This window comes from Muntiacus reevesi, chromosome 1 (assembly GCF_963930625.1).
Source record: "Muntiacus reevesi chromosome 1, mMunRee1.1, whole genome shotgun sequence".
NCBI lineage: Eukaryota > Metazoa > Chordata > Mammalia > Artiodactyla > Cervidae > Muntiacus > Muntiacus reevesi.
The window spans coordinates 95,098,492-95,126,426 of record NC_089249.1 but is presented as its reverse complement, the minus strand read 5'-3'; the positions used below and the strand labels follow the sequence as shown (position 1 = coordinate 95,126,426).

At 39.6% G+C, this 27,935-nt stretch overlaps 1 protein-coding gene across 9 annotated transcripts; it reads right to left on the bottom strand.

Moving 5' to 3' along the window:
• Positions 1-560: 560 nt before the first annotated feature.
• On the bottom strand, positions 561-27,935 carry SLC16A4 (solute carrier family 16 member 4). Of its 9 annotated transcripts, XM_065907074.1 has the most exons (12): positions 27,767-27,778; positions 25,594-25,706; positions 24,406-24,507; positions 18,278-18,418; positions 17,231-17,363; positions 16,452-16,595; positions 16,124-16,285; positions 14,253-14,768; positions 14,007-14,054; positions 11,403-11,614; positions 10,241-10,334; positions 561-1,518 (listed from the first exon to the last, which is right to left on the bottom strand). In XM_065907074.1, exons 5-12 carry the CDS (start codon positions 17,346-17,348, stop codon positions 1,358-1,360), a joined length of 1,455 nt encoding a protein of 484 aa, XP_065763146.1. In that variant the 5' UTR covers positions 17,349-17,363; positions 18,278-18,418; positions 24,406-24,507; positions 25,594-25,706; positions 27,767-27,778; the 3' UTR covers positions 561-1,357. The 9 variants fall into 9 exon arrangements, with proteins under 9 accessions (XP_065763146.1, XP_065763157.1, XP_065763130.1 ...); XM_065907085.1 differs by lacking the exon at positions 18,278-18,418; XM_065907058.1 differs by lacking the exons at positions 18,278-18,418; positions 24,406-24,507 and having other exon boundaries at positions 27,767-27,935.

Below are 27,935 nucleotides of genomic sequence, written 5' to 3'. Positions count from 1 at the left end.
TATGAAGTCTTTAGCTTCCTGTGGTCTGGGGATTCACCCTTTCTTGATCCACACCACCCAGATTTAGAGGGGCCTATTACCATTGAGTAGGATGAAGAACTACTCAGTTGTGTATGAGTCATGAAGCTTGTGTAAATCAGAATTCAGCGTGGAGTTGGTTAGTTGGTTCTACTTGTACTGTTTTGTTATGTTTTTTGTTTTTGGCCACACAGTGTGCAGGGTCTCAGTTCCCCAACCTGGGATTAAACCCAGGCCATGGTGATGAAAACCCAGAATCCTAACCACTAGTCCATCAGGGAACGTATTATTATTGCTGTTTGTGTGAGGGGGTACTGTTTCTGACTATTCATATTGTCTTACATCTAAAATGTAAGAAGAATATTAGACATTAACATCTATGTGTAAAACCTATACATTTTAAACATGACCAACTACAGTTTTTAAGATAACCTAGACTTGAACTCAGATAAATTTGGTTCCAAAATTGGTGCTGGGCCTGTTGATCTTGCAGACTGATGCCAGAGATTGACATATCAGCTCATATAGTGCTCTGTTAAAAGTCATATGAGATTCCAGAGGAGAGAATGACTTCATGCTGTGAGAGGTTTTCCAGAAGCCTTTGGTGAGTCAGATTGTGAAGGATAAGCAAGACTGTCTGGTGGACAATGGCAAGCCACTGGGGTTGTAACTGGTGGCACAGAGGTACCTGTGGAGAGTGAGAGCGCTCCACATTTTGGAGCTAAAACCAGGCTTTCGTTTGGGATTTTTTTCTCTGTGGGGAATTAATAGATACTTTAAAGCAGAGAAGAATGGAAAGATGGGATAATAATAGTCATAACAAGCTGAAGGAGATTCTAGAGAGGCTGGTATTTCGGAGAACACTAGGATGGTTTTTAAGAAAACATGTTAGTTTATCTCCCATTAAGAGCCATCTATTCAACTTTCATGTAAAACTTGTTCTAAGGTTATGTCTAGATAGTGAGCTTGACCATTTCAGATAATTGAATGTAGTGAAAAAGTAATGTTGGATGGATAGGAATAGTATTCAGAAACGATACTGAAATAAAGGTTTCTTGTTTGGGTTTTTAGCAGTTCTTATTTATGTTTTATTGCACAGCAAAACATGTTTATTATAGAAAATTTAAGAAACAAAATAATAAAAAGAAAACAAAGATTATCTCTAGTTAAGCAGACTGTTAAGTTGGTATTACTCTTCTTACCACCAGTTAGACCTTCCTCAGAATGCTAAAGCAAAAAGGAACCTTAAAAAACTATGTGATTCACCTTCTCATTTTATAAATGAGGATACTTCTCTTCCATGCTTTTTCTTCCTGTGACTTTTAGTTTAGATTTTCTTTTAGGCCCTCACTTGACTGCAGTCTTCTCTTTTTGTCGTCAGACTGTTTTTCCGTCTTTCAGCCAATGGTACGAAGAAAAGGGAAGCTGAAGAGAGGAGATAGCATGCGCCCGAGAAGTAGAAGGAGCCGGTGTATGTCTGGGTATAATCATATAACCAGCCTATAAGGAAGGAAGAATTTCTATTAATGATGCAAATCGTGCCATTAGTAGTTCTTAGCCATGAACCATTGAAGGAAGGAGCCTCCTGTAATTAGTCTGTACTGTGACCCATTAGAAAGTTAGTCAAGCTGCTTACCTGTCTTACTTTCTGTTGAAGCTAAATCAATTCCATATGAGTTAGGGGTTTAAACCTTGGCGAAAAAGTAATTGTGGACCCAGAGCCCATCTCCAGTATTATAAGGAGAGTTGGAGAAAATTGGGAACACATACCAGTTCATTTTACAATTATTCTTATAAAGAAAAAAACTGAACTATTTTCCAAGGAAAAAAGTGAGAGCTGATTATTATCTTTTTTCCTTCACTGAACAAACATTTGAGTTCTTACTATGTTCCCAGTGATGTAGGTAAGTGTTGATACCATAATGAGCCAAACTAGACATGGCCCCTGCACTCATAGTGTAGTGGGGCTTTAGGTATTACACCTGTAATAAGGGCTATGCAGGGGTGGTTCAGGTGAGAACAAGTGAAAAGGAACTGAATTGGTCAAGTGGGTTAAACAATGACGGTATTTCTCCCTGAAATCAAAGTGTTATTTTAAAACAAGAATTGAAGGGTTCTCAGAATCATTTGTTTGATGGCACATACTCTAATCACCCTGGGGGCTCAGGTGATAAAAATCCACCTGCAATGCAGGAGACCCAGGTTTGACCCTTGGGTTAGGAAGATCTCCTGGAGAAGGGCATGGCAATCCACCCCAGTATTCTTGCCAGGAGAATTCCATGGACAGAGAGGCCTGGCAGGCTACAGTCCATTGGATCACAAAGAGTCAGAAACGACTCAGCGAAAAAGACTTTCACATACTAGAACTTCTTAAGTGAAATGCTTTTTTTTTAAAGTGAGTTTGTGGTGGCAAGGAATATTTGTACAAGGCACCAACATTTATACATTATTGCAAAAGTCATTCCTATGAAAAAGGCAAAAGTCTCAAAATTATTATGAAAGGGTTTCCCAGGTGGCACTAGTGGTAAAGTACCTGCCTGCCAGTGCTAGACATGTAAGAGACACAGGTTCAGTCCCTGAGGATCAGGAAGATCCCCTGGAGAAGGAAATGGCAGCCCATTCCAGTATTCTTGCCTGGAAAATCCCATGGACAGAGGAGCCTGGCGGGCTACAACCCATAGGGTTGCAAAGAGTTGGACATGACTGAAGTGACTTAACACATTGTTAGGAAAATAATTTTGACCTTAGACTCCCTAAAAAGGGCTCAGGACCTCTAGGGGTTCACAGTCTTTTCTAGATTACTGTATGCATATTATGTTTGTAGGTGTAAGCTTACAATAATATGAGTTTTATAATAAGTATATTTAAAATAAAAAAAACCTTAAGACAAGGCTATTATTCTGATCATTTATTCAAAAAATTTTGGTACTGTATGCAAGCACAGTTCTGGGTACTAAGACTATATCTGTGGATAAAAATGGATGAAAATATCTGCCTGCATGGAGCTGGTGTCATGTCTTTTGATTTTCACTTTTATCTTGGAACATGATTTCTTACTGGATGGGTCTGATTAAAATAAAATTTTTGTCTGATTATGTATGTGTTTATCTCCTATCCTGTCCTCCATTCTCTTAGTTGGCTCTGAAAAATACTTTAAGTTTTTGTTTCTTTGCTTTATTAGCTTTTTGTTTTCTTTTCTTAATGTAATGAATAAATGGAATATTTTATTTAAATTCAGCTAACTTTAAGTTGCTTTTACTTCCTAACTCCTTGCTTGATCAGTGACCTCAATTAAATGTTTCTTGGAGATAAGCATAATAGTGAAACCTACTCACAAGTTTTTGGATTATGTTGATTGACCTTTAGATATCTCAGAAACAGGTGACCATTCTATTAACTTTTCTAGAAATGCCTATAAAGGAGAAACTGGAGATCAGCAGCACCCCCTTTTATCCTTTGTCATGCCTCCCTTAGTCCTTTAGTAGAGCAATTTACTGTGTATATACATAACCAGTAAATTACAAGACGGCGTATTAGAAGCTATACTCTGGGAAAAGACTAGAAGTTCTTGGACAAGGAGGTAGCTAGTGCTGCTGAAGGGTCAGGAGGATAAAACTAAAAATAGTGAAAATGAGTTGTTTTATAAATCCTAGCGGGACTTAAACAGTTTGAGAGAAAACTGCTTATAAAGTCATTCATTTCACACGCATTTAAAGTCAGAATCTTGTTTCTGAAACATTAAAGATTAAGATATATTTAGTATATTTTCTTAGCACGGCAGGGAATTATTTAGCATCCTGTAGAACTGCTTCCATGCAAAAGTTGTATTTCCATGCAAAGATTTTTTATTATTATTATTACTATTTTTTTGCTGTATTATGTGGCTTACAGGATCTTAATTCCCCAACCAAGGATTGATCCCAGGTCCCTGGCAGTGAGAGCATCAAGTCCTAACCACTGGACAGCCTGGGAATTCCCAGTGCAAAGTTTAATGAAACAGTTTGTTTTAAATCTGTTTTTCCCGTTCATGCTTGAGAATTGAGAGATTTGCCTATTTTAAAATTCTTTCTCTAATTGCCATTCAGTAGGATATTAATGTGTAGTTGAATAGTTAGTTTTATGATGGTGTTTATAATAGCAAATAGGTGAAAAGTGAGATGAACGATTAAATTGTATTATTATTAATTAGTTGTCCTGTGAAAGTATTAGCTTCATAATCAAGCTAAATGTGGGGCTTCCCTGGTGACTCAGGGGTAAAGAATCTGCCTGCCAATGCAAGAGATGTGGGTTCGATCCCCTGGAGAAGGAAATGGCAACCCACTTCAGTATTCTTGCCTGGGTAATTGCATGGACAGGAGGGCCTGGTGGGCTATCATCCATGGGTTTGCAAAGAGTCAGACGCGAGTTAGCGACTACACAACAACTAGCTAAGTTAAATTTATAGCTTCATTGTTCTAACCAAACATCTCTCTTTTGTTGGAATAATTAACTTTTCCCCACCACTGAAAGTAAAAGAAGACTATAGGGAATTCCCTGGTGGTTCAGTGGTTGGACTCCATGCTTCCCCTACAGAGTGCAAGGGAAATAAGATCTTGCATGCTGCCAGGCACAGCTAAAAATAAACAAAAAGATGGTATATTTGGTTTGATTTTATTAGATCTTTGTACTTTTTTAATAATAGCATGAAATAGCTGTATACGAATGTACTTTCAACCCTAATGAGTTTCAGGATTACTGTTGATAGTTCGGAAACCACTGCATTCTAATCATTTTTAGAAGGAAATACACACATAAATTGACATTTAAGACTAGGTTCCTCTATGGTCATAGCAAAAGCATTGTGAATGGCAGAGAATACCCGCTAGGAAAGCATGCATGGACTGAGCCTCACTCCACACTAGGGAATACTGTATGTAGTCAACATTCTGAGGAGTTCACTGGCTACTGGTGCAGACTTTCTAAGCTCAAGTCCCCTCTAAGCATTTCCTTAATGTCTCCAGACTACCTGCGTCAGATTCACTTAAGATGCATGTTAATTGTGCAAATTCATTGGCTTCTAAGCATCTTCCTTCTAGGCAGCACCCAATTGATTCTTATGTACAATGAAGTTGGGGTCCAAATTACTTCCTTACATCTATTAGCTGTGTAACCTTTGTTCTGGACAGAAATGTCAAATGTTTCCTGTGATAATTTAAAACAGCTGGGGAGCTAGGACAGCTTCCTTAAAGTTTTGAAAACCAGTTTTCTTATAGGCAAAAAGAATTAGAATCTTTCAAGTTTGGTGTTAAGTATAGTATTCTAAATTCATTTTTTAAAATGTCATCATTTTTAAAACTACTCTGTATCATTTTATGGGTTAAACCATACACGTTTAAAAATGACTCTGACATCTTGCCTAAAAAGTATTCATACCTGTGATAGCTCAGAAGGTGATTTTTAGCTGGGTTTATAAATCCTTTACAGTAGGATTACTACTGTAAGTTTATTATTGGTCATTTTGTTAAGATTTAAAATACTCCTAAAAAAATAAATAAATAAATAAATAAAATACTCCTAAAAGACTCTTAATTCCAAAGTTCCTTGATAGTAGTTCACACTAGTTGAGAATTCTGTAAGTGATTTGCTGCTGTTGAACTAGAACTCCTAGCTATCTCTTGGGCTGTAGCATAGTGGCAGACTTCTGAGGTGCAGAGATAATGATCTGTTCACATTCCTAGGGTCCTGGCTATTAGCAGCCTTGTCGTTTTACTTTGGGTGTGCTGTACAAATACTTCCTGTATGTGCCGTGAGGGGAGAAAGCCTTGGGAAACATGGTTTAGCAGATACAAACCTCAATGTCTTCTAAGACAGGAACTCTCTAAAGACCCTGTGATAGAAATTTGCTGGAAGATTTACTGGTAGTGCTTTTAATTATTGGCTCTGTGTTGTAAATTTTATTAAGAGGATTTTGGTCTGTTAGGATGTTGAAACTTGATTTCTTGGCCTTGCAAGGGAAGGACTGCCTCTCCCCCTCTTTTTTTAAACCACAGTAGAAAGCTGTTTGGAGTTTGTTTTTGATGTTTTTATAGGGATTCATTGGTCTTAGGCATACTGAATCAAAGTAAAATTCTATGAGGTTTGTTGTTTATGGGGAAAATAACCACTGGATAAATAAATGATTTATGTTGTTTTCTTTTGCCTCTTCAGAGTATAGTATATTCCTCAGAATTTAAGGGACAAGGAGCTTTGTTCTGCCTTCTTACATGTCTCCCATACCCCTAATATCCAAAAGGGATTTATAGCAGACCAAAAGGTTGTGTGTTTGTTGTCCAAATAACATTTTAGGCCATGGAGAAATTCTCAAGTGATAGTCTAAGATGACTCGTAAAACTGTAGAGGGCATGGTTGATAAAAGTTTGAGTGAGAACTGGATGGAATATTTGTTTAACATTGTCTCTGAAATAAGGATGGAATAGAGGTTAGGAAATGATCTCTCATTTCATGAAGAGATGCATTTTTTGCATTAATAGGAGAGAGATAGGCTTATATGGAAGAATTTCCATTTTAGTCATTGTCTTTTCTTATAAAACACAGATAAAATGTTAATGCAAAATTAGCCAGTTTTGCTCCATGGTATTTCTGATGAATTGTGAGGTTGAAAAATGATAGCGAGAGAGAGAGAGACGTTCTAGACTAAGTCCTAGCGTTAAGTCCTGGCGATTATTTATGAAACAAACAAAAATAAATGAACAAACCAAACAAAACATGTAGATACAGAGATCAGAGTGGTGGTTATCATAGGGGAAGGGCAAGAGGGAGGGCTAAATGGATAACAGAGATCAACTGTATGGATGGAAAATAAATTTTTGGTGGTGAAAACAAAAAACAGTTATCTATGACATTTTAAGTGAGTTTTCAGACATTTATTATTGATTCAAATATATATTAAAATATATTTTAGCTTAATATATGCATTTTATCAGTTGGGAAATGGAGGGGTATGTGGAAGAAAGGAACTATACTCAGTTTGTCTTATAGGCAGCTAATATGGGCCATTGGTGTTTTTATTTTAAATGAAACTGAACAGCCCATAGCATTTTGAGCTTACATGCCAAATGCCTAGGGTACAAGATTAGGAATTTCACATAAGTAATGTATATCTGTCTTGTATTGATACATTGGAGAATATGATTATTTACTTGCTTTTTGCTCAAAGCACTATTTTTGTACTTATATCGCTAACAGGGGTCTATTAGAAATGTATATCATGTTTTAAAAATATTAATATTTTTTATTTTTTCACAACCTTTCAAGCTTCCGTCTTGATGTTAGTGTATAGTTCTGAATGCCATCTACCAGCAAAAAAACAGAATTTGGGTTTGGATGAACAGTGACGTTTGACCTACACTTGGGTCAGCTGACCCAGTCTGAAGCAGGTCATGTTGTTAACTAAAATTGAATTTGTTGCTGAGTAGTGACAAGAATAGGGAGGGCTGTGAGGTGGAGTGGGCAGAGTGGTCCCTTGTGGGGAATGTGTGTGTTGGGGGGAGCAGACGGATTAATTTTTGAACTACTAATTTATTTCAATCCCTGCTAGTTTTAGCCAAGATCTGATAAAGAATTCTGTTGCTACTGTAGTTCTTAACAATTACCTGTTACAAAAAGTGTATATATAATTTTCTTATTTCTTTAAACATTCTTTTAAAGAAAATAGGTTCCTTGGGTTTCCTATGCTTCCCCCCCCTTTCCTTGAGTTTATTACAATATGCTGTGTAGGACTAACTTGTTTTTCTCTTTCATTTCCATACAGGATGAGAAAATCATTGTTCATATACCATGTTTAACTAGTCTTTTGACTGAGGATTATTGTGAAACATTTTACTCTTTGCTCGATTGCTCATTTGTAATACCTGTAATTTTTATAGGAATTTCAACTTTTCTAATTTGATAATAACAAATCTAGGTAAGTATAAAATGAGGATCTCATACAGTTCAGAAGATCTGAGTTTGGTTTAGAAAAATGTTTTGTAACCAGTAAACCTTTCAGTTTAGTTAAAGACAATAATCTAACTGTCCATACCAGTTGAGAGATGAGTGGATCTGCAAATCACTATTTCTGATGTTCTTAAGTAGTTGCTGCTGGAAGTTAGGGACAAATCTAACAGCCTTTGTAAAATCCTCTTTGTCATTTCACAGAACAGTGACTTAAAGGAGCAAGGACTATCCTGAAATCTCCCTTCAACAGGATGCCTAGCACACCATTGTAGTCAATGAGAGATCATGATACAGAGAAGGAAACTTAACTGAATTATATATCAATTATCATAATCTTGTTTAAGATACTCTGAGCAACTCCCAGACTAAAAATCTATACTTAAGCTTTTAGCAACAGCCTTATCACTTCCTTTAGTTTTTTTGATAGAACTTATAAAATTATGATTGCCTACATAGTAGTCTGAGAGTTAGCAGGTAAACAATCTACCATGAGCTCTGTCTTTATCCTTACATATGGTGCTAGGATATCGTGGATATTGTAGCAAAATGCTTGTAACTTTTCTTTTGACTCACAATAAGAAATGTATTTATATCATATATATTTTCTATTACATAGGTGTGTGTGCGTGTGAAATAAATTTCACAATAAAGTGATGCACTCTGTTTTCTGATCTGCTCTGTGGTCCTTTTTTATTAAAAAAAAATTTTTTTTTTTAAAGACCAACAAATTAGTTTTGAAACCAACACATGCATCTATAGCTTTTTCCTTTTAAGTAATACTTCTCACAAAGCTTGCCTTGTCTTCTCATACATTGAACTGTTTAAACATTTTTAAATGTATACAAAAACGTGTATCTCTAAACATGTAGTTTTATTACTTGCCTTTATCATTTGAATAATATGTTCTGTGCCCTGGTATTTGTTATGTCCAATGTTTTTGGCTTAACAGGCTTAAAAAGTTCCAAAGTGTCTTTGGCATAGTCAGTGAAGAAGGGTCAAGATTGAAAAAATTCATCAGCAAACTGTATTTGAACTCTTTTCCTCTATTTCACTGACCTGGATACTAGATATAGAGTAACTTTGCTAGGAGCCTCTATTTGGTCTTTTTTTTTTTAACCATTCCCTGTTATATAATAATTCTGGGTTATAAAATTCTCGCCTGTTTTCCAGTTATGAAGTATTGGCCAAGTTAGACCTCATGGAAAGAGGTGTGTTCATAAATTCAAATCAGGACTTAGTTGTGTATTTATGTACATTTTTCCTTTAGATAGATATACTGAAACTGAACCTCAGATGAGTGGTACATTTTTTTTTTTACCTTCAGTAATAATTTCTTAAGTTTTTATATTTTTTCTTTTGATATTTGCCTTTCTCAGTCTCAAGTTTATAGAGGTGCAAATCTTATGTCATTATAAAACTTAGTTTAAAAAATGTGGGTCAAGATCAGACCCTTTTTGTGTCTTACTTCAGGACTGAGAGAAGCAAAAGTAATTTTTAGATTGGATTCCTTATTGTGGATGATTAGAAATGCTGTAGTAATTTGTAATTCTGCATACTATAATTTTTTTACTAATATCTTACATGGTATATTCTATATACTGTACTTCTTACAGGCTCTCAATAGTTGAGAACCTATAGCATAAGATACCAAAGCTTAAGTCTGTTTCCTAAAAATATTTGTGTGTGAGTGGTTAGTCTTTTAATAGTCTTACATTCCAGTAGGTAAAAAGTGAAGTAAAACAGTGCTTCGGTCTTAAAGTTAAAAACAGAACTCCCCAAAGTTTTACTATACTTAATGTGTCTCTAGTGGCTCCACATGTCCTCTGCACAGATTCTGGCACTTAGTCTTACGGCATGTCAGAAGAGCTAAGGGATCAGGCCTGCAGTTTTCAAGCTCTGTAATGACTGCTGTTTAGATAAAAGGTGCTAGTAGCTTTTTTTTGTTTGTTTGTTTGTTTTTAAGTATCATATATCTTTGGGCATCTGATAAAACTCTGTATTGTCTCCCCAGAGAAATAGATATATACACAGTCCTGCTACAAAACTCAAATCTGCTTTGTGCACATCTGGTGAATTAACCCTCAGATTCTCCTGGTTTCGTAATGGAGTTGTGTGAGTTGGTACAGGAACACCAGAGATAATCATCAGTTTCTTCTAACTATCTAATATTGTCATTCCATTTTACCATTAATCATGTATCAACATTTTGGTTCATTGTAATTGAAGTTTACTAAGGCTAAGCTGTTACCTGCTAAAGGTGGTCCAGAAAGGACAGCCATCCCAGCAAAGAAACTTGCAAGTCCCAAAAAGCTGTGTACTGTAGAATTCCCAGACAGATCAACCTGTAGGGATTAGAATCCAGTGTTAACCATATTGAGGGTGATTTTCTGCAGAGACTTTTGCCTACAGAGGGATAAAATATTATGTATGTTGTCTCAAGCTATGAACAGTTGGCTTCTGAGGTGGTTTGGATGGCATTCTACCCTGATATGAAAGAGCTGAGGTAGATAGGGAATAGTAATTTGAGTAGGCAGATAGTGTTTCATTTTATTAGTAAGAACCATTGGGTTTTATTTCTTTTTAAAAATCTTTTAGTTAGTTGGTTCGGGGATATTTTTCCCCCTGAGTCTCACTGCTCTTTTCTGTTAGGAAATGGTATTTACAGTTGGAGTTGACGGTAGTATTCTTCAGTACCAACCACTGGTTTATAAGAAATCAGATTAAAAAAAAAAAAATAAGATATCACAGGAAGTTGACTTAAGTGTTAGAAAGTTTTAATTTTTGCTTAAGCCTCTTAATACTCTTCACCACTTATGCTAATATTGATACCAGGCCTGAAGATTCCTGGGGATTATGTTCCAGCACACTGGGGACCTCGTTCTAAGGACCAGTGGGGTTCCAAGAAAAACTCAGAAGTATTTGTACAACTCCATGCCATTTAGCTCTAGGATTTTATGTCAGTTTAGGGTAAAGATGGAGAGGAGTTAAAAGCACAATATCCCTGTTAAAGTATACAGAACTTCTCTCCACAAGAGAGAAGTCATCACCTGTCAGGAAGCCCCTTTTTCTTTAAAGGAACTCTTCCCAGATGTATCTTAGAACCAAAGAAATTTCTGGAGCTGAAGTAAAGAATAGCAGCCTAACCTGGGAGACTGATAAAGTAGAATCCTTCTGTTCCCTATTTTGCTTTTCTTTCCTGTTCCACATGGCTAGTCCTCTCATCATCCCGCCTTACAAGATAAGATGAATAGCTGGATAGGGTGTAGCTACAAGGTTCTGAGGCCTTGGGAATGTTTTGTTTTTGTTTTTAATTATAAAAGTAATACAAAGTATGTTTTCTCTTTGGGGGAGATGATTCTTCATACTTTCACTAAATGGTTGTAAGAACATGAACGAGTGTGTCTACTCACCAGCACAGGAAGTATCAGTGCCAGGTAACCACCGGAGAAGACAGCAAAGAAGATGGTGTAGGTCATGAGTAGTGGAAATGTGGTGGCTAAAGGAGCAAGCAGGTTAGTGATGCCACAGAGGATGAGGTAAGATTTGTGGTAATGATACTTCTTGATCCAGTTTTGATCAGCAACCCATCCGGAGATAATCTGACTGACTGTCTCAATGATACCTGGAACAGTATTGAAAAGGTCTTATGAAATCCTAATTGCATTTTCCTAGCCCCTTTGAAAAGTGTAAATGCATAAGGCATCTTTTCTTATGTCATAAGACTTCATTCACCCTGTGGCTAGGATATATGAGAAAAAAATGGTTTGATTTGTATCAGTTTAGTCGCTCAGCTCAGTCATGTCTGACTCTTGTGACCCCATGGACTGCAGCAGGTCAGGCCTCCCTGTCCATCACCAACTCTTAGAGTTTACTCAAAACTCATGTCCATTGAGTCGGTGATGCCATCCAACCATCTCACCCTCTGTTCCCTTCTCCTGCCTTCAGCTTTTCCCAGTATCAGGGTCTTTTCCAGTGAGTCAGTTCTACGCATCAGGTGGTCAAAGTATTGGAGTTTCAGCTTCAGCCTCAGTCCTTCCAATGAATCTTCAGGACTGATTTCCTTTGTATCAGTAGATGCTATCATTTTTGTACCTATTCTAAACATTTAATAAAATACTGAAAAAACTCCTTCAGATTTGGGTGGAGGAGTCATCAAGTGTTTATTCTGATTGTGTTTGGAAGCCTTATACCACCAAACTGGGAATACCAGGTTATAGAAGACCCTGGGCTCAGTAGGCCTCCCTTGAAGAGGTCCTACAGGTGAGGAAGTGAGATTTCTTGAGGATTAGTAGACCCACAGGTTAGTGTCTTGGGGAAGTCAAATGGTGGATGACTGGAGTATAAATAATAAAGTCTTAACATTGGGGAAAAAAATAGATGTTGAGACACTTTCTTAAAATTGCATGTGAGGTTTTGGTAGTTAAGTCCTCCAAAGGTTATTATGCTTAACTTGAAAATATGTAGGAAGTCTGGAAATGGGGAATCATGTCTTGAATGTTGACACTGTGGTTTAATTTGAATAAAATTTAAGAATAACATTTTTTTACTGAGTTTCATGGTAATAGAACCTTCTTATCCTTTATCCTATTATATGTAATGTACCAATTAAATACCGAAAGAGATTTTCACCAAGAGGAGCTTGAGCTGCAGTTGTTTTTTACTTAAAATTCTTCCTGTGGTTCAAATGTAAATTGCTCCACAAAAAGGTATTTAAAATGCATACTACCATCTCCATGTCTGTTTTTACAGTTTTTTCCTAGAATGCATATTGAAGCTATTGTATTCTTTGGCCTTGTTGTAAAACCCTGTGTGTGTGTGTAAGTTGCTTCAGTCATGTCCAACTCTTTGTGACCCTATGCATCATAGCCTGCCACACTCAGCTGTCCATGGGTTTCTCTAGGCAAGAATACTGGACTGAGTTGCCATGCCTTCCTCCAGGGGATCCTCCCAACCCAGGGATCAAACCCGAGTCTCCTATGTCTCCTGTATTGGCAGACAGGTTCTTTACTACCATTAGCACTACCTGGGAAGCCCTGTAAACCCTAATCTGATTTAAATTGATACTGCAAGACATTGCAGTGGAAAACATCAGTTTAGCTATGTATCTTTTTCTTGTGCACACAAATTTTATTTGACCAAAGCAGTTGGAATTGGGGTGCTGTCAGTTTTGCAAGGACTTGGTAAAAGTCTTTTCCAGAAATTGGCAAGAGAGAAGTTAATGTTGTGATACTGAGAATTTTCAGGTAGCGCAAAGCAGTTCTGTTTCCTTCATTTTCACTTTTTTAGATTGCCTGTTTTGTCAGCTGAAAGAATCCATATTTTCTGGATCAAGCATTCTGTTTCCATTTATTTTTATAAATACTCAACTAAAATTATTGGTTTTATTTTTCATTCTTGTTCAATTTAAATGTTAGCCAATCCATTAATGACTAGCCTAAGTACACATATTTATTTTATCCTTTTACAATGAGTTAAAGGGGAAAAATTGTTAGCTACAAATATTACTAAAACATTATTGAATGCTAATGATAGTTCAAGTACTGTTTTAAACTCTACATGCATTACCTGTTTAATCATAATAACCTGTCACTCAGTCATGTCCAACTCTCTGCGACCCCAGGCTCCTCCGTCTATGGGATTTTCCAGGCAAGAATACTGGAGTGGGTTGCCATTTCCTTCTCCAGGAGATCTTCCCACCCAGGGATCGAACCCGGGTCTCCTGCATTGTAGACAGACGACGCTTTACCCTCTGAGCCATCAGGGAAGTCTTATGAGAGTAGATACTATTATTCATATATTACAGATAAGGAAATCAAGGGACAGAGGTGGCAAGTAACTTACCCAAGGTCATGGTCATACACTGCAAAAACTTGCACCTGGAAAGTCTAGGTCTAGAACCAGTTCTTTCAACCACTGCACTGTGCTGTATACATCAGATTTTTTTGCTTCCTAAAATGACTGTTTCCACCACGATCCAGCTTTGTATGTTCAGTATTTAGCAAATACCTACTGACCTGTGAAAATAAGACTTGTTTTGGGGTCCACTGTCTTGTAGGGAGAGCCTGTGTGCAAGATGCAGTGACAGATCAATGGAAGGGAAAGCTTGCTGCTCCCATCAGCTTCAAAAAACTTGCTTTCCTGGCCCTCCCAAAACTCCTTTTTAAAAATATTATTTTTCTTCAACTTTTAAATAAAATGTAACCAATTTTTTTAGAATATATTTTTCCTTTTGAGGGTGAGGTAGAAGTAAGCTTTCTTACCAGCTACAGAAACAAGATAGGAGGCATCCATGATGTTTATCCCCAGTGTTTTGGCTCTGGCTACCAGGTGAAAGGTAGGGATGAAATATGCCAGCTGACTGAGAAGAAATGACCACGTAAATATGTAGAAAAAAGGATTCTTAAAGAGAGAAAAGTCAAAGAGTTTTTGTTTACAGCTCCGCGAAGTAGTCTTTTTCCGATAAGTTTCTTCCTTAAATTTTCGGAAGAGTTCATTTCTGTTACATTCATTGTTGAACTCTTTGCTTTGATTTTGTGAGACAGTTAAACTTATACCTGGTTGTCCTTCCTTCTGTGTAATACTGTCCCTGATGGCCAACTCTTGTGTATCATTGCAGCATGATGTTTCTGTTCTACATGCTGCCTCTGGACCACTTGGAGACAAACTACTTTCATCTTTAATATCAGAACTGCTCTTGCTTTTGATATGAATGGGTCGCAAGAGCATACTAGAAGGAACCAGATGCAATGTGATAGCTCCAAGTAATATAAGGGCACCTAAACAGGAGAGAAAAATTGAGAAGTTAAGCTAAAATTATCTCTGATTTCACAATACTCTGTATCCTTAGACTGAGAAGAGGCCCCACCACTAAATATTCAGTAAGTACAGTAATTCCTGAAAGCACTGCTTTGTCTTTGAATTTAGCTGAAAGTATTTAAATCCATTGACTTAACTGTTAGCCGTACACACTGCTGTATCCTTGTGAAAACAGGGATCCCTTTGAAGATAGAAAGCCATACCAAAGGTGGCATGGGAGGAGTTATTTGTACTAAAGAAAAAAAATGCTTTGGTGTGTTGGTTGGGGTAGGGGTGGGGGAGGGGGAGTCATATTTCAAATGTTAGAAAATTACAATGTGTTTTAAATCCTGATTTGAGGCTGAAACTGAGTGGTTGCTTGACTTCAGCATGTCCTGACCAAAGCTGTGACTTGTGTGTGTTGCTTCTAGAGATGGAATTGGCTGTAGGTTCTTCTGTCTTGCTACCTTGTCTTAGGGATTTGTCAGCTGGTCCTGTTCACTGTATTAGTGCTTTTTAAAATCAGGAATGGAAAAGGGAAAGTTCAACAAAATTGCTCTGTAGGTAGGAATAGTCATATATATATTCATGTATATTTACATATACATAGATTTTTCCCCCCAATAACTTGAGGTTATTTTAAACCAATTGTTTTATCTCAGGTATGAGAAAAATTATAGAGTGAATAATTTTTATTCATTCATGAAAATTTATAGTTGACAATATATAAGTATTATTAAGGAACATAATCCTCTTTTTGCCCAATTTCATCCTTTTTAGTGAATCTGATGGAGGAGTCTTTTATTTTTCTTTTTTTAATGCAGATGTTTTTCTTAAAAAGAGAATGCTTTGAGGAGGGGATTCTTGCTTCCCAGGAGTACTGCTATCCCTGCAAAGGTGTGCTCCCCCAGCCACACAAAGTGAAAAGTGAAAGTAAAGTTGCTCAGTCGTGTCTTGACTCTTTGCGACCCCATGGACTGTAGCCCATCAGGCTCCTCCATCCATGAATTTTTCCAGGCAAGAATACTGGAGTGGGTTGCCATTTCCTTCTCCAGGGGATCTTCCTGACCCAGGGATCGAACCCAGGTCTCCTGCATTGCAGGCAGACACTTTTACCATCTGAGCCGCCAGGGAAGCCCCCAGCCACACAAATTGCCTTCCATCCTCTCAGACTTGAACTCTGAGTTACCTGCGTAGGCTAGCAAGGCCTAGAAATAATTTCAGAGTCTCTTTTGCTGTCTATTCTCCAGGGAAGAATCATGCTCACCTCCTCTCTAGTCATCAAAGGGAGAGGGCTCAACTTTAAATCTTGCAGAATTGATGGTTCAGGACTCACCTGTCCAGTCATACAGATCTATCAGGACTTTCGTAAAGGGTGCTAACAGAAATGTCAGTCCCATCCCTGAACGGGCAATAGCTGTAGAAAGAGCTAATCTTTTTTTGAAGTATTTGGTAGTGACCACAGCAGCGACTTGGTACAAAAAAGCAGAGCCCAAACCTAAAAGAAAAACAGAATAGCTAGGAGTCACTTTCACATTAAGTGGCTTGGTACTGGATGAGATAGTCTCCTGAACCTGAGATAAGTAGACCTTTTGAACTCACAGTAAAAGGAAAGTTTTCTGGTTCCATTTTTTTTTTTTTTTTTTTTTAAACAGTGGACTCACCAGGTAAAAATCCCATAGTCACACAAAGAAAGGGAATGCTTGTAGCCCAGCTGCTGATCAGATATCCACCAGCAACAAGGAAAGCCCCAAGACTGGAGGCAGTTTTCTCTCCAGTTAAGTCACAAATAACAGCAACTAGGGGACCTTGGGAAAAGAAACAAATACCAGTTAAATATGCCCAGCATCCCTTCTCTTCTGGTGTAGTTTAAATCGGCAACTGAAGGAAAATAAAAGGACTTTACTTTTGTGTATCCTTAAAAACGGTGTCTGTATTGGGTTTTTACTTAATATTCCTAGTTCCACACTATTTTGCTTTTTTAGAAGAAGAATTTTTGTTTGTTTTGAAGAAAAGGTGATGTAAATAAGCAGGTTTGGAATGGAAGCTTGCTGAAAAAGCATTATAAGACCTCTGCAAGAAAAGGTTGTGTTTAGTGACCTATGACTAGAACAAAGTTCAGTTATTTATCTACACTGTGATGAGTATGCTTAGATGATCAGGTCAGAGCTTTATGGTCTGACTTCCCAGTTGAGACTGACTTGCTGAACCTATGACATTAAATAGATTCTTCAACTTCGTTTGTTTGAACCCTAATTTTTCCAGTTTTTCCAAGTCAAGTGAAGGTAAACACTGTAAGTCCTTAGTCTTCTCAGCTTTACATATTGATAAATGAGCCTGAGTTAGTAATGCTTCTGTCTGGAATGACTGACAGATGAATCTTCTTGAAATTGCCCTTTGTGTTCCTTCTCCTTGGACAGCAAGCTTATTGTTGGCTTTATACCTGCAAAAAAACGAAGTGATGACATGATGGATCCAATCCAACCAGTTTGCTCTGAGGTGGCTTCAAACTCTTCTTGAAAAACCACAAAGAAAATTGCAAAAGTCTTGGTCATCCCCATCACAAATACATTTACCTAAATGAAAGCATAGCAGAGTCCAAGTCAGGTGGTGAGTAAGCCTTTACAGGGGAGGTTAGAACTGCTGGCAGCTGTGCTTCTCTGGCTCACCTGTATTTTACCAGCTTGTTTGCCAGTTCCTTTTTGTAACATTATATTTTATGGGGCAGTTGTCCCATTAGAGTGTCTAATCACTTTACATGAAAACATCTCATTTAATCCTCATTATGTAGTATGGAATAGGTGCGTCAATATTGTATTAGAAATTCAGGGAACTTCCTTCCATGCTCCCAATGCAGGGGGTCCAGATTTGATCCCTGGTCAGAAAACTAGATTCCACATGCCACAATTAAGAGCATGCCACAACTAAAGATCCTCTGTGCTACAATGAAGATCCTGTGTGTCGAAACAAAGATCCAGCACAGCCAGATAGATAGGAAGAAATACAGGAAATTAAGGTTTAGGAGAACTTAAAGGTCATATATTGACCAACCACTGTACCATTCTGTTAACAATAGCATCTGTTAAAAACAGCTAATTCTAGTTACCTCTGTGAGAGAGATGTGTTGGTCCAAAAGAATTGTTCGGTGAGACTTTAAGTTAGCTAAACTAACCTAAGAGTTTGCTTTAACTCTCCTTTTGAGCTGAATATGCCTGGACGGCAAGGGTAATGAGGATGTATGGTCACCTTAGGTTTGGGTCAGGTGCCCCACTCTTTGGTCCCACCTTACCCTCCTTGCCCACACCATCCTTCTCTCCACTAGGGGGAGCACCCTCTTTGAGGTCAGGTTTTCTTTCAGTGCAGTACTTGCATTTGTTTCTTGGAATTCTGATTAGAAGGGGGGCAGTGAGTAGCAAGGTTCTGAGGGGAACTGGAAGGGAGGCTTAGCCAGGCTCTGTAGTCAAAAAGCCCAGAAACCACACATACTCACTCTGTCTCCAGCGGCTTCCTAGTGGCCCCTTTCTTTTCCTTTGTTCAGTGGCCTTGTTGTTTGAAGGCTACTTCCTTTGCTTTGAAGTTGGCAATGCTTTGTGGAGAGCTTCCCTGGTAGCTCAGACAGTAAAGTGACTGCCTACAATGTGGGAGACCCGGATTTAGTCCCTGGGTTGGGAAGATGATCTGGAGAAGGAAATGGCAACCTGCTCCAGTGCTCTTGCCTGGAAAATCACATGGATGGAGGAACCTGGTAGGCTGCAGTCCATGGGGTTGCAAAGAGACATGACTGAGCGACTTCACTTTCTTTCTATGCTTTGTGGAAGGACAACAGGTCCTGGGTTCCTTATCACTGATTCTTTCTCTCTGTTTCTGCACTCATCCCACTTTATAGTGAGATAGACATAGACAATCATTCACTAGACATAGACAATTATTCACTATGATTAACTGTCCATGGGATTTTCCAGGCAAGAGTACTGGAGTGGGTTGCTATTTCCTTCTCCAGGGGATCTTCCAGACCCAGGAATCAAACCCTGGTGTCCTGCACTGCATGCAGATCCTTCACCGACTAAGCTATGAGGGACCTCATGGTGTAGTTGTGAATGCCGTGTTCTGCCTGCAGTCAGCCTGCCTCTGCTGGAATCCTGGCTCTGCTTTGTACGAGGGGTGTGACCTTGGGTGAACTACAAAAGTTACATTTCCTCTTTTGTAAAGTGGAGATAAAGGACATAGTTCATAGTTCCACCTAGTTTATAGAGCTGGGAAGACAAAATTCTGGTAAATAATAACCTATTAACTATGTTTTTATCATTTTGTATAACCATTCTGCTTTCCCAAGAGCTTGAGACTCATATTACTGTCTGCAATATCTTTCTAACTCAGGTTAACTTACCCAGAACTAAATTCATCTTTCTCTTACCCCATGCCTATTTTTCCTTTTCATTTCTCTTGATTGGTACCATCTACTGATCACCCAAATCAGAGACCTGCCTCCATTTAGGAACTTCCTTTCCTCAGCTTCTACCTGCTAAATAAAGTAACCAAGATGTTCTGCTCCATCCTCACCAATAGACTCTTCAGATTAGTATTGTTTATTGTGTGGAGTGAGGGATTAGGAATCAGTGGTGGCTCAAAGGCTTCAAAAGATGGGATGTTGAGGAGGAAGTCCTTTAATGTATTTTTCCCATTCTGATTTGATAGAAACTATAAGACTTTACTTATTTAGAGTGAACAGTGCTATGGACACCAGGGCTGTATATTCAAAAATGAAAAAGCATTTTATCAAGCACTTTGTAATCATAATGTTCCTCAAAGGTGCCTCTATCAGAAAATGAGGTTAGAGAATATGCATGAGCTTTAAATGACACAGACTTGTTTCTTCTGGTTCAAAATACAGAGCAGTGATTGCATCCTCTAATGAGCAAGGAGCAATACAATGAGTCCTCATTCTATAAAATTACCCTTCCTCTTCTTCTGTGATCATGGATTCCGTGTTGGCATCTATAGGATGCTGGCTTCTAGGTTCTTAACCACCTGAATGTGGCTAACTACTGGTCCCAAAGTTCAAAACCTTTTGTCTCTGGTCTTTCCTTGATGTCTGGGCAAGCAGCAGTAAGTAGATGTGACTTGTCTCTACTAACTGGGACTGTACCTTCCACTGTGTATATCAAGAAGACCAAGGACACAGCCTTTGTATCTACTCTGCCTCTCTCCCTTAACTTGTAACCTTCCAACTTTGTTCCTGTTTGACTCAGAGATAATAAAAATCTTTATCCCAAGGTCTAGATTTTCCCTTAGTTAACTGAAGTCTGCGGTCTACTATTTCATTTCAGGTTTTGGACTAAGGTTGATGGGTTTCAGTCCTGTTCCAGAGTCCATATCAAACATTATAAATGGTCTTCCCCCAAAATATAAGCCCTTAGAAATTCTGCAGTCCTCTCATTTCCTTTTTATCTTTAAGAGCATGCCTTCCTCCCACCCCCACTCCCATAGTAAGAACTCGCTCACCAGACCATTCTAAGAATATTGTCTTGGGAAAGGAGGCTGGATCACAGTGGCTCTTTTTTAATGCAGAGCATCAGGCTTTGTCAGAGATTATTATTTAATAACAATAGAGTTTTGCCCAGAGAACGCACTGGTCATAGCAAACACCCTCTTCCAGCAACACAGGAGAAGACTCTACACATGGACATCACCAGGTGGTCAGTACCGAAATCAGATTGATATATTCTCTGCAGCCGAAGATGGAGAAGCTCTGTACAGTCAGCAAAAACAAGACTGGGAGCTGACTGTGGCTCAGATCATGAACTCCTTATTGCCAAATCCAGACTTAAATTGAAAAAAGTAGAGAAAACCACTAGACCATTCAGGTATGACCTAAATCAAATCCCTTATGACTATACAGTGGAAGTAACAGATTCAAGGGATTAGATCTGATAGAGTGCCTTAAGAACTATGGACAGAGGTTTGTGACATAGTACAAGAGGGAGTGATCAAGACCATCCCAAAGAAAAAGAAACAAAAAGGCAAAATGGCTGTCTGAGGAGGCTTTACAAATAGCTGAGAAGGGAAGCTAAAGGCAAAGGAGAAAAGGAAAGATACACCCATTTGAATGCAGAGTTCCAAAGACTAGAAAGGAGAGATAACATCTCAATGATCAGTGCAAAGAAATAGAGGAAAACAAATAGAATGGGAAAGACCAGAGATCTCTTCAAGAAAATTAGAGATACCAAGGGAACATTTCATGCAAAGATGGGCACAATAAAGGACAGAAATGGTATGGACCAAGCAGAAATAGAAGAAATTAAGAAGAGGTGGCAAGAATACACAGAAGAACTATACAAAAAGGATCTTCATGACCCAGATAAACACAAATGGTGTGATCACTCACCTAGAGTCAGACATCCTGGAATGCAAAGTCAAGTGGACCTTAGGAAGCATCACTATAAACAAAGCTAGTGGAGGTGATGGAATTCCAGTTGAACTATTTCAAATCCTAAAAGATGATGCTGTGAAAGTGCTGCACTCAATATGCCAGCAAATCTGGAAAACTCAGCAGTGGCCACAGGACTGAAAAAGGTCAGTTTCAGTTTTCGTTCCAATCCCAAGGAAAGGATCTGTTCAAACTACCACACAATTGCACTCATCTCACAGGCTAGCAAAGTAATGCTCAAAATTCTCCAAGTCAGTCTTCAACAGTACGTGAACCATGAACTTCCAGATGTTCAAGCTGCATTTAGAAAAGGAACCAGAGATCCAATTGCCAACATCTGCTGGATCATCGAAAAAGCAAGAGAGTTCCAGAAAACCATCTACTCCTGCTTTATTGACTACGCCAAAGCCTTTGTGTGGATCACAACAAACTGGAAAACTCTTCATGAGATGGGAATACCTAACCACCTGACCTGCTTCCTGAGAAATCTGTATGCAGGTCAAGAAGCAACAGTTAGAAATGGACATGAACAACAGACTGGTTCCAAATTGGGAAAGGAGTACGTCAAGGCCATATATTGTCACCGTGCTTATTTAACTTATATGCAGAGTACATCATGAGAAATGCTGGTCTGGGTGAAGCACAAACTGGAGTCAAGATTGCTGGGAGAAATATCAATAACCTCAGATATGCAGATGACACCATTCTTATGGCAGAAAGTGAAGAAAAACTAAAGAACCTCTTGATGAAAGTAAAAGTGAAAAAGCTTGCTTAAAGCTCAACATTTAGAAAACTAAGATCTGGTCCCATCACTTCATGGCAAACAGATGGGGAAACAATGGAAACAGAGACTTTATTTTGGGGGGTCTCCAAAATCACTGCAGATGGTGACTGCAGCCATGAAATTAAACTCCTTGGACTTCTCCTTAGAAGAAAAACTATGACCAACCTAGACAGCATATTAAAAAGCAGAGACATTACTTTTCCAACAAAGGTCCGACTAGTCAAAGCTATGGTTTTTCCAGTGGTAATGTATGAATGTGACAGTTGGACTATAAAGAAAGCTGAGCACCAAAGAATTGATATGCTTTTGAACTGTGGTGTTGGACTTCTCCAACAAGGGACTCTTGAGAGTCCCTTGGACTGCAAGATCGAACCTGTCAATTCTAAAGGAAATTAGTACTGAATATTCATTGGAAGGACTGATGCTGAAGCGGAAGCTTCAATACTTTGGCCACCTGATGCGAAGAACTGACTCATTTGAAAAATCCCTGATGCTGGGAAAGATTGAGGGCAGGGGAAGGGGACGACAGAGGATGAGATGATTGGATGGCATCACCGACTCGATGGACCTGAGTTTAAGTAAGCTCCGGGAGTTGGTGATGGACAGGAAAGTCTTGCATAGTGCAGTCCATGGGGTCACAAAGAGTTGGACACAACCGAACTGAACAAAACAGTTATTCTACTCCAGGTTTCTCTCTAGTATCACCCTAGCTCTTGACCTTCACAAACTTCTTTCATTGAAGAGTAGTCTGTTGGGTTATCTCTGCTTCCTCTCATCTCACTCCAATGCATGCCTCTTATCAATGTTATCAGAGACTTCATTGTTGCTAAACCAATAGCTCGTGCCATTTCTACCATATCTGGCCTCTCTGCACCATCTGCTTCTGCACATTTCTGCCGTAGCTTTTGTGATGCTAACCGCTAACTGCTTCTCAGTTTCCTCTGACCCACCGTCAGCCCATCCCCTAGGCATCACTTTACCCAGGGTTCTTTCCCCATTTCTGTCTCTCTCTCCCTGGTGACTTGAATACACTGACTTATAGTTCAAACCCCTGTGTGTGCTGCTGACTCACAAATCTCAGTATTTAGATCCTGGGCTCCAGATGCACATAGACTATACTGAACACATACATGACTGGTTATGTCCCAAGTCCCCCAGACTCGGTGCCCACAGTTAAGCCCTTCAAGCCTTCTTTAGGTTTTGTCCCCTTCTCATGTCGTCCAACTCAGTGAAGGGCATACATTATTCTCCTTGTTGTCCAAGCCAGCGTCCTAGGACTCCATGATTCCTCTCTTCCTGACATTCAGTTACTCTACAGTCTTAACAGTATCTCTTCAATACTGCTCAGATCTGTATTTCTTCTTCACCCCCATTGCTACTATCGTATTGTTTTCTCACCTGGATTACTGCAGCATCCCTCCAGTGGACCTCCCTGCTTCCAGGCCTATCCATTACCCGTCCACTATCTGCTCTGCAGCCAGAGCTACTGTCCTCAAATACAAGTCTGATTCTATTACTCCCCTGCTTTTTTTGTATTTTTAAAGTCCTCTGAACTCCCTGCCCATCTCTCCAACTTCATATTTATTACCTTGTTTATTCATAAATGTCCATCAGTCCATCCATCCTCCCATCTGCCAGCAGGTATTTATTGAGTGCATCCTGTGTTTTGGCTGCTGACTAGGGGACTTGGCTTATAGTGGTGAGCAAACAGACCTAGCAAATGGCCCTGTGCTCGTAGAACATTCAGTTCAGGGAGATAGGCTGAATACAGAAAACAGTCATGCAGATTATGCAGTTATAAAGTATGGTAAGTTGGAATGAGACCTTTTTTTTAAAAAAAGGTAGGGAGCTCCTGAAGGATATCTTGTTACCTGGGTTTTTCACTCACCTTTTCAAGAGCTTATCTATTCTAGAAAAGCAGACTTATACAGGCACGAAAGCATCATCATCCAAGTACCCACATTACTACTGTGGCTGATTGGCCTGAGTTAATTATTAACATTTTGAGGACCCAAAATATTGTATGTGTGTGCATAAGAGTAGCATCACACCCCAAAAAGTGTGCATGCTCAGTCGCTTCAGTCATGTCCAACTCTTTGTGACCCTGCAGACTGTCGCCCACCACGCTCCTCTGTCTCTGGGATTCTCCAGGCAAGAATACTGGAATGGATTGCCATGCCCTCCTCCAGGGGATCTTCCCAACCCAGCGATCAAATCCATGTCTCCTGTGTCTCCTGCATTGCAGGCAGATTCTTTACCCACTGAGCCACCTGAGAAGCCCATAAAAAGTGAGAGATTGTTTACTAATCTCATTAGCAGACAACTGTTCTTAGCAGCCACTAAATTAGATAACTTCCTATCCTCAGAGCATAATGCAGGAAAAAGTGGGAGAACTCAAGATCCTCACCAATAATGCCGGTTCTGCAAAGCCTGTGATGTGAGGAGGTGGCCCAGCCACAGGAAGGCTCTCAGATTTAGTGTGTCCTTGGTTTCCTTTTTAGTAACACTTCTGGGAGGAAGGAAAAGAGATTCCGTGTTCTTTAATAGTGAAGCTAATGTTTAACAAATAGTCCTCAGGTTAGGAGTTTTGTATTATGTAAATCCTGGCCGAGGACCTCTGCCTCCCTCCTTTCCCATTCTCTGTCATGATGGAGGAGGTGTGGTCCTTCTATAATGTGGGCTGTAGGTTAGTTAGAAGTCACCAGGACCTGCACTCCCCTCCTTGGAAGCTTCTTACTGTAGGACTGGGTTGAGGAGGAGGATCAGGAAGGAAGGATAATCTTTGTTGAGGACATCTTAAAGTAGACTTACTTGAGAACACTTAAGAGGAATCGTGGAACTGGTGCCACACTCAGGGTTTAAGGTACAGCAGTGATGGGATTCATCAATCCCATCAGGATGACCATGCCAATTCAGGTCACCACAGTCTCAAGTAACAACCCCAAGAGCTTCTGGGGGGATGAGGGAAAGAAGTTAATTAGAAAATGGAGTTGGATCTGCTTATGAATGAAGGGAAAAAATCAGGCTCCAGTTTCAGTATTCACAACTCTGTCTTCCTTTCCAGACATGTCAGAAATATACATTGGGCCTAACTCTGGCATAAGTTATGGTTGGTGGGGATGGGTTGGGAAGTGGACACCAGGCAGAACAGAAAAAAGGTCCCAGCCTCCTAGGAGAGAAGGAAGTTGCTTACAGCAGTTACATGTTTGCTTGACTGAGCTGGGGAATCCCCTCCCTGCCCACCCTCAGAAGCACATTTTAGCAGTTTCTACTGCTATTTCTAGGATGGCTAAATGTGATTGTCCCCAAATCCTAACTGCTATGCAGCCAGGGCAGAGCTGCTAATGGTAGCTGGAGCATTCTGTAGGTTTAAGGAATATTGAGGAGGAGTAGGAGACAGGATGGCAGTGCATCTGGTTTCACTCAAGGAGAACATTTTCAACTTGCAGGTTCATTGGCAGTTCCTGGCCTTACTTGGATCCCCTTTCCATTCAATGTCAATGTCAAGGGTTTCATGCGTAATCTTGTTAGGCTGCTCTGAGCCTTTCCCCAGAAAGCTTTCTTTCAGGCAGTGGGGAAGGAGAAAGTAAATTACCAGGAAGAAATGAAATATGACCATCCATCCCCAACCTCCATCCAGGGTTTTCTTGTAAGGTTGAAACTTCCTCTTCAGCATGATGCTTCGTTTGTTTTAAATGCAGAAGATTCCTGTGACAAATCCAAGACAAGACGTTGGCTTAGTTGACAAACTGATCTGAACTTTAAACTTTATTTTTTTCTGTGGTATAAAACTACTTGTACCGGGCTTCCCTAGTGACTCAGCGGTGAAGAATCTGCCTGCCAATGCAGGATACATGGGTTCGATTCCTGCTCCGGGAGGATCCCGCATGTCATGGAGCAACTAAGTCCGTGCACCACAACTACTGAGCTGGTGCTCTAGAGCTGGAAGCAGTAGCTACTGAAGTCTGTCCATCGTAGAGCCCATGCTCCACAACAAGAGAAGCCACTGCAAGGAGACGCTTATGTGGGCAACTGGAGAGTAACCCCCTACTTGGAGCAGTTAGAGAAAGCCCGCATGCAGCAATGAAGATGCAGCACACCAAAAATAAATTTAAAAATTTATAAACCACTTGTAATTTTTTTCAGCCCACCTCTTTAAGAATAGATGATTTCATGTCAGCAAACTGGCACTTGCCTGTCAACTAGAAATTGGCATTTGCCAAGAGCCTTTGCCAGCGATTGAACAGCAACAGATGGCATTTGCCATCTGCCTCTGGAGCTTGAACCCTGTGCTACTGCAGCAGTTGGTCTTCAACACCCCGTGAAGGAATTCAAGGTGGAATGAGGCTCTGTGCTCCAGGGAATCTGGTGGAGCAGGTCTTTGGATAGATATTTTTAGGAACTGATTTCATGAACCCATACCTTACATCTCTTCAGATCTAGAAAATCACTAAATCCCATCTTGGTGACTTCAGCTCCTTGTGACTAGCAGAAAACTTTTTGTAAAGTAAGCAATTGATTGCATTGAACTCCCCCCTTCACCAAAACCATATATTGACCTTCACTGACTGCCTCTTTGGAGCAGTCTCTCAGAGCTAGCTGAGATACTGTCTCCCAGGCTGCTGTCCTCATTTTGCCCCAGATAAAACTTGCAACTCTCAAGTTGTACATCTTTTTAGTCGACACTTCTCATGTCTAAGGCTGTTTATAGGCTCTCTGATCTCAACCTCAAAAATACAAGCAAGGCTTTGTGCCATTTGGGGAATATTTATGGAGGTCTGCTGCCTGACTTCCCCTGGAATTCCACAGAGTACTGACAGTTTTCTTGGAGTATGTCCTTACTTAACATAAGTCTGCCCAACTAGACTCCCTTAATCCTTGTTTATTCCATAATCATGATCCAGGCAGAACCATGGGAGAAAATAGAAAAAGGTAACAAAAGGCTGTGATATGAGGGACATCAAAGCCACCACAGAAATCTCTCTTCTACCAACCAGTGTGAATGGCCTGTAATAGATGACCAGTTGACTTCAGGCAGGAATTGCAAAGGAATTGACCGCAAAGCCTGACCTCATTGATTTCTGGGTGGTCACTCCTCACACTGTCCTCCCCCTAGGTCTGAAGTCAAATCCTAGGGCGAGCTGTGTACCACCCTCTGGTCCTCTGGGTAATAAGCTCATAAAATTAGAGAAATTTTAAAAGGGACGGGGAACTTCAGGTTTGGAAATTCCTTTTCACAGCAGTTGCTGAAATGAAAATATTCTTAGGGACTAAATAGACATGACAACAAAGTGCAATGACTTCCCCGAGTGGATTCCAGGCCTGAAAAAAGTTGGAAAGGACTTTGGCAACTGAGTTGGGGAAATTTGAATGAGGACTGTATAGTAGACCAGGTTAGATCTCTTGGTGGTGATTGTGGTCTCGTGATTCTATTGGAGAATGTGCTTGTTCTTAGGAGATGTGTGCTAAAGTGCTCAGGAGTGAAATGTCATGTCTTCTACCTTCACACAAGTGGTTCAGTAAAATAAATACATAAAAAGAGAGAAATAGCAAAAGGAAAATGTAAATATTCTAAGAGAGAGGGTAGCAGTTTTTATTTGCCACTGGCAGACAGACAGGCAGTCTGTTTCTTCCTGGAAAGGAGAATTTGCCGGCATGGTGTGGGGCACGACAGTCTGTCTGGTGAGCAGGCTGTGCGGGGAGAGATGCTGGTCACTCAAAACATTATAAAGAACCAACCCCAACACACAAGCCCATTTTCATCCTACCTTTGATGTGGCGTTCAGCAAGGGAATCCTCCACAGGCTTGAAGCAATCTGGGAAGAAAAGTTATACGGTTTTCCAGAATGTCGCTCTTTTTCTAAAGCATTTCATTCTGCTGCTGTGTGAAAACAAGCAAGCATTGTTAGAGCTCAGGGCTAGAGCCAACTTAAGCAC

Coding starts and splice junctions, on each gene's coding strand:
- SLC16A4 (XM_065907058.1), bottom strand. CDS start 25,674: ATGCTGAAGAGGAAGTTTCAACCTTACAAGAAAACCCTGGATGGAGGT. Junction 11,615..14,006: donor AACAAGTCTTATTTTCACAG/GTCAGTAGGTAT, acceptor ATACTGTTCCAG/GTATCATTGAGACAGTCAGT. Junction 1,519..10,240: donor TTCTGGACCACCTTTAGCAG/GTAACAGCTTAG, acceptor CCTTCCTTATAG/GCTGGTTATATGATTATACC.